This window comes from Atta cephalotes (assembly GCF_000143395.1).
Source record: "Atta cephalotes unplaced genomic scaffold scaffold00017, whole genome shotgun sequence".
In the NCBI taxonomy this organism is placed as follows: Eukaryota; Metazoa; Arthropoda; class Insecta; order Hymenoptera; family Formicidae; genus Atta; species Atta cephalotes.
In genome coordinates, this window is record NW_012130081.1 from 746,379 (window position 1) to 764,067 (window position 17,689).

The 17,689-nt window shown below is 32.1% G+C and overlaps 1 protein-coding gene and 1 pseudogene across 1 annotated transcript in view; one reads left to right on the forward strand and one right to left on the reverse strand.

Annotated features, from left to right (window-relative positions):
* The window catches only part of LOC105618478 (voltage-dependent L-type calcium channel subunit beta-1), an 84,061-nt gene extending 72,929 nt beyond the window's left edge, over positions 1–11,132 (reverse strand). The window contains exon 1 of the mRNA XM_012200012.1: positions 10,887–11,132. Within this exon, the coding sequence (XP_012055402.1) occupies positions 10,887–11,132 (246 nt within the window). The remainder of the gene's footprint in view (positions 1–10,886) is intronic.
* Positions 11,133–14,792: 3,660 nt separating this feature from the next.
* On the forward strand, positions 14,793–15,206 carry LOC105618480 (annotated as a pseudogene).
* The last annotated feature ends 2,483 nt before the right edge of the window (positions 15,207–17,689 follow it).

Here is a 17,689-nt window from a genome sequence, read left to right on the forward strand (position 1 = left end):
ATAGTATATATATATATATATATATATATATATATATATATATATATATATATATANANANANANANANANANAGNTGANNATGANANNANNANNANAGAGAGAGAGAGAGAGAGAGCTTCATTAAGCTTTTTAAAAAATATTTGACGTTGCTGCATACGGAAAATTCCTCTTGTTTATTTTTAATCTTTTTGATCAGAAGATAATTTTGAGATAAGTAATCAAGAGACTGAGCATATCCATTTCCTGAATAATGCGATTCATACAGAAAAAGAAATATACAAGCATTATACGAGCATTATAGTCATTATTATCAGAGACAGTTAATCGGCTTGCAATGCCACGTGCTTCAGAGGTAACAAGAACAGCAGTTGAACCGGAGTGCGCGAGGAGCATTTAATCCTCTTAGAGGGTAAAGATGCAAGGAGCGTCTGATTGCCTGCGGAAGTGGGGAAAGAAAAACGTTACCAACTTCCGTGGTATTAACTCATTACGTAACACGCTTTGCCTGCGAACAAGACAACTCCGGCAGTTAACGACCGAGCTAACGACCCCAACGCACCTTGCGCCCCTGTTTGCTTATCGCACCACGAAACCGCCTCATCTCGCTGTCGAGCGAAGCACTTCCATCAAACTAAGCCGCGATCGTGCCACCTCCTTGCGTGTTTCACGCGACTCTTGTCCGCGAATACAATACTTGATCCTCCTCGTGAATCTTTCCAATTAAGCGGCAGAAGCCCGATCAGGTGCATGAAGCATAAGAGGGTGCACGCTTCACTCGTGCTCGTGCTCGTGCTCGTGCTCGTTCTTGTTCTGTGTGTGTTCTGTTTACTTGGACGAAAGACATGACGCGATTATGTGCGAAGGGCGGACCTAAGATCCTAAGAAATATTCTTATAATTTTCTCTTTTTCTGCCCTTTTTTCTACTTCATTCTTTGTCTATCTCTTTCTCTCTTTTTCTCTTTCTTTCTCATCGTTTGAGAAAGAAACCTTGCACGTCCTCTCTAATGCAATCCAACGACACTCGCGTCATGGTATTCCAAGAAGAATAATAATTCTGCAATTTTGGAGGCACGCGGCTTACCAAAGGCTTTTTTCTCGCAACTAATTCCGCAGGTGTACCGAACGAGACGGCAGAAGCAGCATTAGCCGCCGTTGTCGTTATTCTCAACGGCGATGACGTTTTACATGAAGCTTAAAACGGTCTCTCGTCAGTTTTTTGTTGAAGATAGGATAGGCTTGAAGTTGCCGAACAGGATATACAAATAATGTAATGTTGTGAATAATAGAATAAAGATTTTATGCTGCAATCGGAAAAGGGTGAACTAAAATAAAAGAAACAGTAATGAAATAATATATGACCATCATCTTATTTACTAAATATTTTTATCAAATCAATACTTATTTCACGTAATAAAACGATAATAATAACTTAAAAGTACTTGAAACTATAATTATAATATTATTGAAATTATAATTATAAATTATAATGTAATATATCGATGAGTTATAATTTTTATATCATTATCCCAGCAAACACAAAGTTACAAATAACGTACTTGTAATTTCCTAACTATATAATACATGTGTAATATAATACATATGTTATGTTGTTGAGTGGGAAATTACAACTAATAGGTACTCTGTTACATGTAATTTATGTTTGCTGAGATATTTCTTAATCCCATGTGCGTTAACTGGCAAGCGTAAGGCAAGCGTATAATGCACATGTATAGTACATTTGAACGTGAACCCCGGATAGCAGACAAAAAAAAGAACGATTTAAATCGTGTAAGCAAAGAATGACGAGGAAATGTTAGATCTATTATTTATTCCTGCACTACCTGAACTGATACAATAAGTTGAAGTAAAACATAATATACGTTTGTTTCATTTTAACTTATTGCATCGTGTGTAGCATTCAGACAGAATATACCTATTGTATATGCATTTAAATGTAACTTTTCCTTTCATTCTCCTATGAACCCGGGTCTATAACAACAAAGGAGTAAAATCTTAAGAATCCTAAGTAAAGCTCGAGCTTTTATTTTGTAAATAATATAATTCTTTCTAATCATTCAACTTTTTATCACTCTTGCAGTTTTTGCAACTCATCATTCTTCTTTGCTTTTACCCGACACTATGTATGCAATGTATCATTTTATAATATAAGATAAGGTGATATAATTTTGAACACATAATAGCGTTCTAAACAAAATAAAATTTTAGAATCTAACTTTCAAAATCTAAAATTGGTTTTTCCCTGTTTGGGCCTTTGAATTTAAATTTTAAGATTATTAGATGGAAATTAAAAGGGATTTTAAATAATAACATATTATATGAATATTAGCAACTGATTCTGAGCTCTCTTGTGCAAGGTTCTGCTTATATTTAATTGATTATATTTGGACTTTATTTTTAGCATCTTATATTATATTGAATTTGCAATTTAAACATGTTATGTTCACATAATAACAATGTTCAATTTTAATTTGACTATTGTCGACTTTTTGAAAAAATTTTAACCTCATGTATTTATCAATGTTCTGACCAGCATGACTGGCGGTTGCCTTTATAATAACTTCATAAATAAAAAATTATGGACGAATTGATTTGTAATTGCAAACTTCTGTCTAATGTTGTAAATTAATTTCTTGTCACAATCATATTTGTGTTTAAAAATCATATTATGTATCATTTTTGCAATTTGAAATTGCGTTTTAATATTAAAAGAATGATTCGACCGGAATTGAAACGTATGTTTTAGAGTTATCATTGTTTATTTAAGATTAGATCTTGCTTGGTTCATAATTATCATGTATTTTAATTTTTAAATTAATTTTTAAATTAAATCTTTTATATTCATTGAATTTTGGATAGAATCTTATTTTGTTCAAAATTGTACATTTTATCTTATATATCCTATCTTATATATCCTACTTACTATTTATTTCGATTTATTCAATTATTTATAAGCCTAAACATTTCGATTATATTTAATATAAAATATTAATAATTTTTAAATTAATATCGTTTTAAATAACTACGTTTTAAATAACTTTTACTTGTACGGCAATAAAAAAAGAAAGAGTTGATTTACTTGATTAAACAATTAAAATTCAAAAATATTAAGCGATTGATGTGTATAGGTTGATGATTGGATAATGAGGAATGTTTCTATCATTATAAATTATCTGACCGGAATTGCTAATTTGAGTGGTGAATTTTATAAATATGTTGGTAAGTCAGTTTCATACATATATTATATATTATTATATATGTTATGCCTTTGCGTTGTGCCTTAATCAATTCTATTTATTAAAAACGCTAAAGTACTTTGCCATATCGAAAGCATGAAGGATTAAATTAGAAATATTTCTTAATGGAATTTATACAAGTCGACTTGTAAAGTGATACGCACTTTCTCATCATTTACACACTGGTAATCCCGGAATCTATAAGCGCAAGCAAGTCGTCAATTAAATCATACGTAAAAGTGGATAGAACGATAAAAAGACAAGTTACTTGGAGAGAATTCGAGATCTGGAATAGAAAAGATCTTATATCTTGCTTTAATTGGCCCCGTTAACGAGCACGTGTTCTTAAGTTTAATGAAACATCATACATGTATTCCTATGCAAGTATTTCGAAAAAAGACTAAAACTATTTAAACGTTTCATAATATTAAATGTATGTGATAATAAATAATCGTATTATGTCTATGACTTGTAGCCATTATTTTTTACTTGTCTTCATAAGGCATTTAAAACGGAAGACGTTCCGCTTTAGCAGGTGCATCACGCATTCAAAGTATTGGATCAGAATACAACTGCGAATTCGAAATCAAAACTCATGGTCACAGAACGAAAGACGATCGAAGACCGATATATTCATACATGAGTCCTGACTTTGTCCTTATTGGCTATCCGCCAACGAGTACTCAGATGCCACGTCGCACCTTAATAGTATGGATTGCCTCATGTTATTTAATGAAATACGAGATATTGGTATTTTGGATATGTGCCATAAATACTATATATTAAAACTAGACTCCTTACAAGGTAAAAACCTGTTTTTAATATATGTGTATTCTTTTCTATGTTTATACCTAGATACCGAGATTATCTAGATATTCACAGAAAATATTTAAAGTTAATATCGTAGACATCTACAATAAATAATAAATTTAATGTAAAAAACATCTTGAAAGAAAATGGCAGATACATAATAAAACTTGTGCTAAATTCATAAGTTAATCTTTTTAATTCTCTGTCAGTCATAAGACAACCCTACTATTTAAAATAAAAAACACGAACACAATTTAGAACAATAAGTATTTAATTACTAAAGACATTAAGGTACCATATATTAAATGGTATCCTTAGGATTTGCAGATAGCCAAGGGCGTAAGTTGATATCCTTGCAATACACTGACAGCAGTCTATTAACAATAATTTCGACTCGGTCTAAGAGACGTGGTTGGTGGAATCTTTTCTCGGTAAAAGACAACGAAGAAGGAACGGAAAGAAGGAAGAAAGGAAGGAAGAGAACGTCTGCGCAAACCCGTTTGGCCGTTTAGCAGCCCTGATTGCTGAAGCAGACTCGGTTCAGGGATCAAGACGCGCTCACAGGCAAAAATTCAGATCTTTTGCTCTTGCCGGTTTGTATACTGACCTATATTCATTAGAACCGGGTCCGCAGACTTGAAATTGCTACAGAGATCTACTACCTTGAAGAACTTCTTTACAAGACGATGAAAGACCATCTTTTATCTGTTTCTGCATTGATTCGCACTAGTCAACGGTGTTTTTCAGACAGATATGTATGTATGTATTTATTACGAGTTTCAATACATGTTTTTTAGAGTTTTTAAGTATATTTTTTTTGTAAAAATATTTACTTTTTTTTATAAAAACATAAGTACAGATATTTGTAATTATATAATGATTCTCTGAATTATTAAACTTATAAATAAATATAAAAATTATGCGTTTCATGGGTTTTCTTCGTGTCCAGATCCATTCTTGGAATGCCAAGAATGAATAATAAATAAATAATCACAAAATTGTCACCAAAGCAATAATAAATGTAATTATCTTCGTGACGAATTTTATAACAGATTGTATAGTACTTTTTTTATAGAGAATATTTGTTTTTTATCGAAAGAGTAAATTACTATCTAATGTATTTGGGCAATGTTATTTTACTTTTATTCTCTTATTTGTTTTTCCTTTATGACAAACGTGAAAATGAATTTGCTATACCGCATGTCACGTATTATTATCTTATAAATTTACAGGAATAAATGATTAGATTATACGTTTTCTGCCAAAGAAACTTAAGCGTGGGTGGTCCTTTAAAATCTCCATGCATATACATGTTTCGAGGTAGTGAAGCTATTACTGGAATAATAATTTGCTTTTTCGCATGCAGATCGAGAGATATTAATTGCGTGTAGTAGCGAGTAACAACGTTCTACTTTCAAGTTACACGTGCGCGCATTGCAGCAATTAGATGTTAATGCTAACGCAACCTTACGTCAATCGAAAATTTCCATTGCAGATTTCCTCAACGTTCGCTTCCCAATCCAGTTTTATGCTCTTATGGTCAAATTATATAATCTAACATGGATATGTATTTAATAAATAAATAAATAACAAATAAATGTGTTTTTAATTTCAATTAATACAGACATTGTGGCTGTGTATTGATATATTTAAAACTTTGCAAAGTGTGCTAATTTTGTTATAAACTTGTGATCACATTTCTTGTTTTGATATTTATCTGAATTCTTGCATAATAACGAGATTTTTGAGGTAGGTAATACTATACACAATATCTTGCAGCATAAATATATAAAATATACACATATTTCTTAAATAAGCTCTTATTTTCTTTTATTTAACATATATCTTAAATGACCTTCTTTTCTTCAAATGTTTTATTTGATATTATTAAAAAGTTTTTAGTTTGTTATTTACATACAGAAATGTCAAGTATAATAGATACATATTAGCTTTATAACTTTTTAGGTAAGTGACAGTATCAGAGGGAAGGGTCATCGATTCGATTTCCATTCGCTGCAGTGCAGCACATATGACGCATATAGTCACACACTGGCACATCCGCACACGTAAATACATATTGACGATAGTCGTGGAGAATTTTGAAAACATAATAAGATGGCATAATTATTCTCAACGATATGATTTTCCGACGTTATAAGCTCTAATTCTTTTCCAGGCGATACAATTTTCATTCTCAAATAATAGGCTTATCAATTCTAGCGTATTAAAACGTAAATAATCATGGAAAAAGACCGAGTCAATAGATTCGATTACAAGCAATAATCAGTCGTTAATATTTGCCCGCAATTCCGTTCGAGGCTATACACGATTATCGTATCATATGCAGTAACTACATAGTTAAGAATGTAATGCATGTGAACGGTATTTGCATAATTACAGACAATTATAACGAAACGTATAAGATTCCTGAATGCGCAATCGGTGTGAGTGAACGGTGTAATGATAAATGCGCATGATGAATGCGAACACGCCCGTACTTGTTACCTAACAATATTGATTAAAAGAACGACTCCTCAAATCCGACACGGATGATCGCGAGCGAGAGGCATTATAACGATTATAACTACAGTTCGACAAGTTCACAAGCTGATGCAGCTTAACATCTTAATAAAATATTCAAGGCGAATGGACTTCAGACATTATACATATTCGTGTGGAGAATTTTCTGTATACGTTTGCGAAACATTATTTGTAGATGAAGAATACTTTATGAACATTTATGTTCACTTCGAATAGTATTATTTCTGAATAAAAATATCAAATATTCACTATTAAAAATTCATAATGTCAAATTATACCCAATTTGAATTATTTTTAATCATTTCTGTAGGTTGCCACTGCTTCAACTCAATATGTTAATTTAACTTTGTGTATTGTTAATAAAACAATGGAGTTTAACAATTTTACAAATTATGTTAAACTTTATTCAAATTTAGTTTATGATTTACCAAGTGGATATGTTAATACAAACTTGTTTATTTTAAAATTAACTGCAGAAATAGATTAATTTACATTTTGACACACATGGAGGCTTAAAATAACAAAATGTTATTTATTATAATTCAAAGGATTGGATTACTATTGCTTCTTTTATATCTAACAGTATTGGGCGTTACAATGTTGTGAGAAAGATTGACTTTCACAAAAAAAAAGAAAATAATAATAATAACAACAACAATAAGAACAATAAAGGAGCGCGATTTGTTTAATAATTAAAATTTAATTCTGTAGCTTCAATTAATCGATCTTAAGAAATAAATCAATTTCATAACTACACTTTCGATCCTTGAAGGTAACGTACATTCGGAATAGATATAACTCGAGATATAAGATCTGTCAGTAAAAACTCATTAACATTAGAGAGCCTGAGAGAAATCAAATCGCCCTACATTCTTGATCTGACTTCGACAAATCGGACGACGCGAAAGTCGAATTCTCGCGATAGTCGAATTATCCACGTGAATGGGTGTGCAATAGTACGATTATACGAAGATATATATCAGTGTAATTGCGAACATTAGATTCAACGTGATGACTCGTTTCGCTAACCACGAAGAAATTAATCAATGCAATGAAGCACCATTGCTCAAATAGAAATGGTTTTGATACTCATACACAAGCTAAATTTAATTTCTTAATAAAAAAACAAGAAGTAAAATCGATATGTAATTATGTTACAATATAGATATCTATATCTATATATGTATACTATTACGGCACAATATAGATACTTAGATAAGATATCAGATCTATATAAAAAACATTTATCATATTTGTACATCTGCAAAAACTCAACGAATAGCATTTAAGATTTATATTGCATTATACTCAAGCAAACTAATACATCGGAGTCGTTGTCGTAAGAGACAGAGTGGCCCAGTTTTGCGAGTCGTGCGTCATACACGCTCAGTGAAAAAGCATCCTCCGAGAGAGCAGATTCCATTTTCCACCTTGTCATCCCCGCTATCTCACCCTCGGGCTATGCAAGGTTTTCCATCCCTCTCATTAGCGAGTCTGACCCTCGAGAAGCGAACAGCAGGGAAGAGCGTCACGATGAATATAGCTATAAATGAGAGAATTCTGCGAATGTGATGTCGAAGATGCCCCGCCATGAAAGATATAAGAGCGCTAAATGAAGAGTACCGACACCGATTACCGGGAAGTCAAAGAGAGCGACTACTGTCATCAAAGAAGTCGATCTCTCACCCTTGATATCACAGTCTCTCACTCTCATCTTGTGCTGTACACACTCTCGTTTCGTCCTGTAACACGCTTGACCTCCTTTCAAGTTTAAAGGAAACTTCGTACAGAAGCTGGCTCTGCGCAAACAAGATTGTTTACAACTAAGTGATCCACCAACTATCGAACAGAGAAATAGTAGTTATGAAGAATAATATATCCTTCGAGATATCTTACGATAAACTTATCTAAGTGGTACTTAGACTTAATCTGATCTTTTATAAAAACTATATATAATATAAAATAATATAAATTAATACAAATTTTATTCAATGCGACTAGTAATTCACTATAAATAATGCTTGTGTTTTATGCCTTGAAAACATTTTTTTCATATAGTCGAAATCTCATATAACATAAGAACAACAAAGAAGCTTTATTAATGTAATTATGTTCTTTATCATTTCTTAAGCATTATTTTTGGGTTTATATAATTTGTAATAAAGCTTCTTTTCTTATGTATTCAATATATCATTATAGTAATTTGAGAATATTACTGAAAAATGACTTCATTTTACAATTATATTTATTAAAATAAATGTGGAAAGAATCAAATATATACATCCTGTTTTATATATATTAAAAAGTAAAGCTAGTTTACAGAGCGCTATCCGGGAATAAAATAGAGTAGTTCTGATTTTATTGTCCGATCACACATAAAGCAATCTCGATCGAAATACATAAAAGTCGCGATAGCAATATCAACGAGCACATGTTTCTTTGCGATGAAGCAAGTCATGGCACGATTATATGGAATTCCAGAATTAATATGCACGCGCACGTGGTAGCAGTATATAGACGTAGTCTGCAATAAATAGTTAGTGCAGATCGTAACGATATTAATCAATGGTTACATTAATTTGAATTTATTACTCGATAAGAAAACACGGAACATACTGTTGTAGTCATATCTCCGTATAGAAAGATATAAAGTTTCAATATGTAAGGAGTGCTGAGAGCATATCCGAACGAAGCGTAATGTTGTGCAATATGATATGCGCACATTATGGGGTGACTACTACGGCGGTTTATCCATTAACGAGAATAAATACCAGAGAATCCCAGTCTAACGATTAACTGCTTTTCTCGCTAATTTATTATTAGCGATTTGTAATGTAATATTAACTCTATCGAATAAATCTTCTTATTCAACTAAATAATCGCCAATTAAAAATGAGATAAATATATCCTATGTAGATATAGGCGTAATATTATTACAGCATTAATATTAATTAAAATCGTAATTTCCAGTTTTCTTGTCCCTGGGACAAGTTCAAAGATATTTTAAAATACTTGTAACTTGTGAAAAATTCAACGTAACTTGCAAATTCAGTTCTACTTTTTGACTATATAAAGTATAATATTTTATTTGTTATGTACAATATCAACAAATGTATAGAAAAAGTTAATAGAAATATTATAAATATCGTATTTTGCAAAAAAAAATCTCGTATAAATATTCTGATATCGTGAAATATCCCTTGTGTCAAATTCTTCACTACTAAATAGATATTAAGCGAGAGAAGGAGACAGTATATTATCGTACAGAGAAACCAATATGTAAGATGGAAACTGCCTATAATAAATTTCGATAAGATTTGAAACTCTTGTTGATCCAAGTTCGCAACTAATCCTCATTTCTAGTAACGCGAGCGAAAAGGGAGGGTAAAGCTATACAAATAGCTGTCGAGTTTAAAATGATCTCGCGGAAGAGAGTTTTTAATACAAACAATCGCGTTTTCCTTTTACAATGGTGCAGTTGCAAAATATAATGCCGCTGAGAAAGAGTGGAGGAAAAGTAGAGACAGCCGTTATCACGTTGCGCAACGCTCTATTTTGCTGATGACAAGGCATGTCATAATTATCTTGAAGTCTTGAACTTATGTTGCTTACTTTGTGCAAATTATTCTTTTTAATATTTAATATTAAATACAAAATTACTTATGCTTCAATTTTGCAAGTAATCAATGTATAATCATAGCTGAACAGTAATTTAACATCCATCAAAGAAAGCATATTACATGTGTTTATTCAAAAATTATACTTATTTGAAAATATGTACTAAAAACATTTCAATAATTACGTTATTAAAAGAGTTTAACATGTATTGATATCTAAAAATCTAAAAAGTCTAATATTAATATTTTCCTATTGTTTAAAATAATAAATTTATATTAGGTGTAGTAAAAAGAAATCCATTATTTTTGCATGAAATTGAATGAAAAAATAATGGATTTCTTTTTACTACACCTAATGTGTAATGTCAGTCTTGATATGTACTATTTCTTTTTAAAGCTTTAGTTTAAAATATAAGTATATTAGATATCTTACATTATAAATCTCATTACAGACAAAGTCATGCTATTTTAAAAAGTAATATTGATATATAATACTTTGGGTGCATTCTGTTTTCACTCTCACGTTGTAAGCATCAGCTCATCCTTATTATCTATCAAATATTAAACAAAGATAAATGATGCTTACAAGCGCAAAACGGAACACATACTTTATTAAAAGAGTAACTGATCTATTGTCCTATGAAAGGAAGATGCGACTCACCGGATTGTTGGTAAGATTCGCCGAGGTGGATACAACAGCGGTAGAACGATGATCATATTCTTCCGAATAGTCGTCCCGATATGTTCTACTAGCGGTGGGTCCCTGACCGTCCCTTTCGTCGAGGGTGTCTCGATGGAAGTCCCTGAAATCCCTGAGATGTTCGCGCAGATCCCGATAATCAGTGTGGTAACCTTCTTGATAGTCGCGGCTCACGTGGTCACGGTCTCCACGAAGCTGCCTCGACATCGCCGTTGGCTCTTCCTCCTCTGAGTCGAGCAGCTGCTCGACTCCACCGCCACCTCCACCACCTCCAGCACCACCTCCGCGTCGGGCGGGATGACGCCGGAGGTCACACCATTCTATCTCCTCCTCCGCTCTACCAGCGATTTCACCCCGGGACAATCGAGCCGTGCTTGTTGACCTCACAACCGATCTACCTCTGACCTCCTGCCCCCGCGGCCCGCCGGGGGGCTCCACCACATCACAATCAAAAGCTATCCTTCCTGGAGCTGTTACGATCCGATTCTTATTTATTCACAATTTGTTTCCTCTCTTCCTGATGCCTGTGTTGTTAACTGATTTTAGGGAAGTAAGATGTGCGCGTAGTAGAGTTGATGAAATTACCTGCGAACTAACAAGAGAAACAAAACTTTCATTAAGATAGTTGTATTTACATATATGATTTTAATAAATCGTTTATGATTTTCAATCAGTTTCTTATAGAGCAAGACACATATGTGAGAAGATATGTGTAAAGATTGAGATCAAATACCGATTCAATGGAATCACGCATCTATATTAATTAAGTACTGTATATTTTTTATATATAATTTTATTGTATACATTTTATTGTATAAATTTATTTGTATTTTATTGTATCATTTTTATTAAAACAGTTTTATAATTATATACTAATTACACTCTCTTACTAGACAGAACATGGACAAAACAATGTATATATGTGAACTGTAAAACATTAATCTCGGTCAAGTAAACAAGTGAAAGCGAAGATGAATAAACTGCAATTTGCACTTATTTAAAAAGTAAATTGTTCAATCGTGTTCGTTTGTGCTCATCTATTTCTAAATCTGGATCTTTAAATAGCTAGGAATATCGAAATGTTGTAACACTGATAAACTTATTTGATGAACTAAGAAAAATTTCTTAAATGCAATTTTAACATTTTGCTAGTTAGATATGCGAACACGTGCAATTATAGATTTTTCATATTACCCTTTTTAATTTTCTAAATGATAATGCAAATTACATATTAATATACATGTTAATGACACTGAAAAATTACAATAGCTACACTATTATTCATTACTTTTTATTATCAGATAATTAACACGTTACTATATAATTATTTCTAACGAAATTGGATAAAAAAAACTGCAGAAGAAAACATGCTTATCACTCTGTTTCTTTTTCAATGAATAATGTTTAATTAAGGAAACAGATTTTTTTCGAATTCAGTGAACATGAATTTGCAGAAAAATTCAAATAATTTTAATAGCACTTTTTAACGGCATTTTAATGAATAAGACATGAATTCATAAAAACAACTCGTTTTTTTTCTCTTTAGAATCAATTATAGACACAACAAGTAGACTGTACTTTCTACGAAGTTGCTGATTTATAAAGAGTGAAGTAGCTTGATTCATGTCGTTTTTTCTCTAAAATATCGAGTTAAATAGAGATATTGATATAATTTAATTGTTTCTAACGAAGTATAGATATCTACTAAAATCAGGGAATAAGCAATTTATATTTACTTTTATGTATATTTATTTTTAAGTAAATAAATCTATATTCCAAATAAAGTATAATTTAATCATTTTCATATAATAATATATCTCTATAGTAATTAATATCATAATTTAGTCAATTCTTTACTTCTCTACTGGCACTACAAATAATTTTACTTGATTTTTTTATAATCACCGCAAGCACTACATATTTAAATAATGTCCTATCTTTAATTATATAGTTTTGCCGAAATAGAGAAATTATTCATTACTTGTGGCTTTAATTAACAGAAATTATTCAGTTTCATTCCGTCATTGTTGTTTAAACAAGCAGAAAATTGATGGTATTCCATTAATTTAGCTACAAATTATTCAATTATTTAAATAGGACTGCAACACATAAATAATACTTCAACGCACATGATGGGGGTGTCCCCTCGATTGTTTGCGATTAGTGATACGTGTGTCGAATGTATTATCGTTAACAATCGGTAATGTATTGGATTCTATATATTGCAATGATCTATCATTCTTCAATGTTATTTGTATACGCACTTGAAAAAGTCGCACAATATCGTAACTCTTTATTGTTTTCGCTTATAATAAATTTAATTTTATATTATTATTATTATTATGTAACATACAATGCAGATAACTCTACTTATCGAATCAAGAAATATTTCGCGAACGCGGAACGTGCTCTTTTCTTCGTATTCAGCCGTTGTATACTGTTTACACAATCTTTGCTTCCTTTTCTTTTGCCCGGTCTGTTTACTCGCGAAACTTTGTTTACTTCGTGACTTGCGATATCACCGTGGTATCACAACAGTATTGGAAACGGAAATATCACTCACTGTGCTCTGAATTTATTCGAGCGAAACGAGCATTCATGTAATACGAATGATTATTATCTTATTCATTATCTTATTGAGACTTTTAACGAAATTATCTCGTTTCTTTCTACGAAGCTGTACATTTCATCGAAAATATCGAAAATATGTATCCGATATCATTATATTCGAGAGACGTAAAACGTTCCGATAATTGTGTAAATATAATTTTACGACAAGCTCTAAAAGTCAAGGAAAATTGCAATTATCTATCGATCGAAGAAATAACGCTTTACTGATCTCTTAATGCGGAAGTTGCATCTTCCAGAACAGCGATAGTCAGGCGAATATTAAAGTAGACGTTCTCATAAAGTTCTCATATTCAGCAGCATTATCATTATGACGATCGTTACCACGATAACGAGGTTGACCTAGTGCTATCAAATCATTTGTTCATTAATTAATAGCATTATCATTGGAAGGCGTTGTCCTTAGACTGTCGTTATATGTGAATGATTGATTTCTCTTTGCCAAGGTCAGGTACATAATTCTTTGAATATACGATATTAATAACTTTTCGGGTCATTACATCGCCAATAGTTAAATTAAACACTTTTGTCCTCTACGAATATTTACAATTGCAGAAATAAGGAGAAAAACAATATAAGTATGCATAATTATGTCATTTCAAAGCAAACGGTTTTTAAAAAAAATTTAGGAATATTAAACAAAAATTTATAAGCAACAAAAAATTATTTGAACAATTATCTTAAAAATAATATTATTATAGAGATAAAATATAATAATAATAATGTAAGAATCTAATAATAAAAATACTATTAAACTACAAAATTAACGAAGGAAAATGAGCTAAAATAGGCCATTGATAAACTATTAATTTGCGTAAGAGTATACGTGACTAAGAGGAGAATCCGATGCGTAAGATCCTGTCACGGTTCACAGAATAGAGAGGGTGGTGACGGAGCTCGCTTAAGGTGGGGTAAAGTTAGGTCACGCCGCAGACCGCGAATGTAGGGCTGTAGGTCGCGCCCGGTCGAGCTCAGCTGGGCCGCGATCCGAAGAAGGGGTTGCAGCTTGCCTGTGATCAGACGAGCGCGGCGCGCTACTTCCGTCCACTCTCCACTGCGTGCACCGGGAAATCATCGTGCTATGTGTCAGTGGAAAGCGCCGGCAAATGGTCAGACGAATGTTAACGCGATACAACAGTCTACAATCGCGGTTTACATCAGCATGTGGTCTTATCATTGTGCTTTTCTATGGGGGATCTGGACCAATTTCACGATGATGACCGCTAAATTTCGGAGGTCATGGCGACCTTGTGCGCTTCTCTTCCTCATCGACGTTCTCAAACGATTGTCATCGGTAATTTTAACTTTCCCATACATATTTTCGAAACTTACAAGACTTTTCTGCGACGAACATAATTTCCCTCGACGTTTTTTTTAGGGAGACTGGAGCACCACTCGGAGCTTATCACTTTCGCGCGCGGATGTCGCGACGTTCGCGATCAGAATTTAAACGAGACTCTCTCGCGAGGACGAAGATCACCTGTCACGGATACGACTCGCGGTAACCGGGAAAATTTTCGCGCCGCACGTTCGAGGTCGACGTAGCGGTCACTACGTCGAAACAACAGCTCACTCTTAACGCAACTCGCACCACCTCGATTACCCTCGGTAGACTACGGTCCGTATCGTCTTGGCTCGGCTCGCATACCATGACGTCACGCGGACAGACGAAAACCCCGGCGGTCTGGGGTATCGATCGCGTGCGCTGGCGCAGCCGGGGCTTCGCGCCGCGACGCTGGATAATCGGAGGCAGACACGGGACACGTGGCTGACACTCCGAAAGATGACAGTTTGGGAAGCTCACAGATGATTCGGGACTTTAATAATTATTAAAATCCAATTCTGTAATAATAATATCCTGATATTCCTCGTTAACTATTTTTTTTTTGTAGTTATATAAAATGTTGAAATTAAAGCTTTTTATATATCAGCGATACGATAAATCTTTTATCTTATAATGATGAGTCACTCAACGATATTTTATGTAAGCACAAATATAATGGAATAATTTGTTGATATTATAGAGGAAGGTTTCTCTCAAAAGCTTTTTATTCATTGACGCTTCATTGGAATTGCACAGTTATTGTCTTTTAAGAATAATTGCTGTAATAATGTAACAAAAATATATTGGAATTAATTCATAATTTGGATTATTTAAAGATGTGGAATAATAATACCATTGTTCGTCACATAATTGGTGGTAGAGAGTTAGAACTTTTCATTCTTAAAATATCCACATATTGTCATGTACGCCTGTCGATATTCCGATACTTGATTATTCAAATATGAAATTCGATTTATCGCAGTGTCGACTAACGTTATTACGGCGGTGGAATGATTTTTCATTAATCTGTTGATTCTCTTTATTCTCGCTGGATTTAAAAGAAAAAAAAAATCGCAATGAATAATTGTAATTGAGCGATGAATGACAGTGATAGCAAATTGAAACAATATATTAAATCTAAATAACTTCACTAAACAATAATTTTTTAAACTCAAACTAAGAATTAAAACTAATTAATTTTTAATGCATATTCGTCATTCGTGTAATTCTATTCAGAAAACAGATATTGCATATGTGGCTTTGTTTTCTTTGAAGCTATCATACTACCTGTCAATTCGATATTTCTTCATTCTAAAGTTCTCATTCTGAAACTCACATTATCATGTCTTTCTCACAATACTTTATAAATTGTGCACATCATGATTATTTCAAAAATAAAATAAAGGAGAGACAGATAATTACTCAATATAAATTTAATATTTTTCAAATAGATGAGGAGAATTATAAAGAACAATAATATTCGACAGAAAAAAATAGCTTATTATCAGTAAGATTTAATGATTGGTTTATACACTTATTGTTAGAGTCAACAAGCAAGTACAAGTGAAAATCAATTATATAAAAGAATCGCTTAAGCTTTTTCAAGCAATTTTTATTTCTCGTTAATCTAACATTATATAATTTACTATCAATTATTATTTGAGTATTTCTATCTTTATAAGAAAATATTAAAATATATATTTTAGTTTTACATTAAAATTATATAAATGTAAGAGACTATTTTATTTTCTGATCCTTTATAATTATATTATAAATGTATCAATATTATTATATTTCCAGTAATCACGTTTCTTCCAAATAACATAAAGCATAATTTTTATAATAATTAAAACAAATTAATTAAATTATTTAAGTTAGTTTTATCGTTAAAATTTTATTACAAAATGCCAAAATATCAGTAGAAAACGATAAAATGATATTATTAATCACGTTAATTATATTGTTTACTAGAAAACCAATTAATATAATATTACCTTTATATTCGCAGCAAATAAATCATTTATAAAACAATATAAAAATTCCCTTGAATATGTTTCTGTTAATTTGCAAAAAGCCAACTCACAGATAAATATCACTAAAGCAATTAAAATATAATATTTGTCATGAGCATCGTTATTATTATAACATCGAAGAATTGTGAGACTTTATTATGGATACAGTTAACTATTCATATTGCAATCTGTATAGAAATAAAAAAAGAAAGACAAATTTATATAAATTATAAAAATTTAAAGAAGATAAGGAAATAATAATATAAGAAAAATATTTGAATATTTTAATTATTTTCATTTTTTTAGTAATTGAATGATTATTCTCACTAGAAAAATTCTATCTAATGCTAATTGGATGTGGAAATGAAAGGAAACCCATTCTGTTAGAAAAAGAATCGTAATATCTGTTAAAGCAGTTTCAATTTTGCAATCTTGCAATTGTGCAAAAATGCAACACCGACATCTATCGGAGGGAAAAGGAAATAAAATGAAAAGGAGTTGAAAATGAAATAAGTGCGACACTTTATATCAGCGCGCAACTTTCCTCTGCAATCTCTTACCGTTACCTTCAGCGATAACGCCGATATCTGAGAATGTCTTCGGTTAGTCACCACCTCTTGGTAAGCTTGCAGTCGCGAATTGTGTTCCGGGTGTGTCTTCAGAGCGGGATATCGATCGCATGATATCGTTAAGGGTGGTAGAGAGAATTGTGGCTTAGCGAGAGAGAGAGAGAGAGAGAGAGAGAGAGAGAGAGAGAGAGAGAGAGAGAGAGAGAGAGAGAGAGAGAGAGAGAGAGAGAG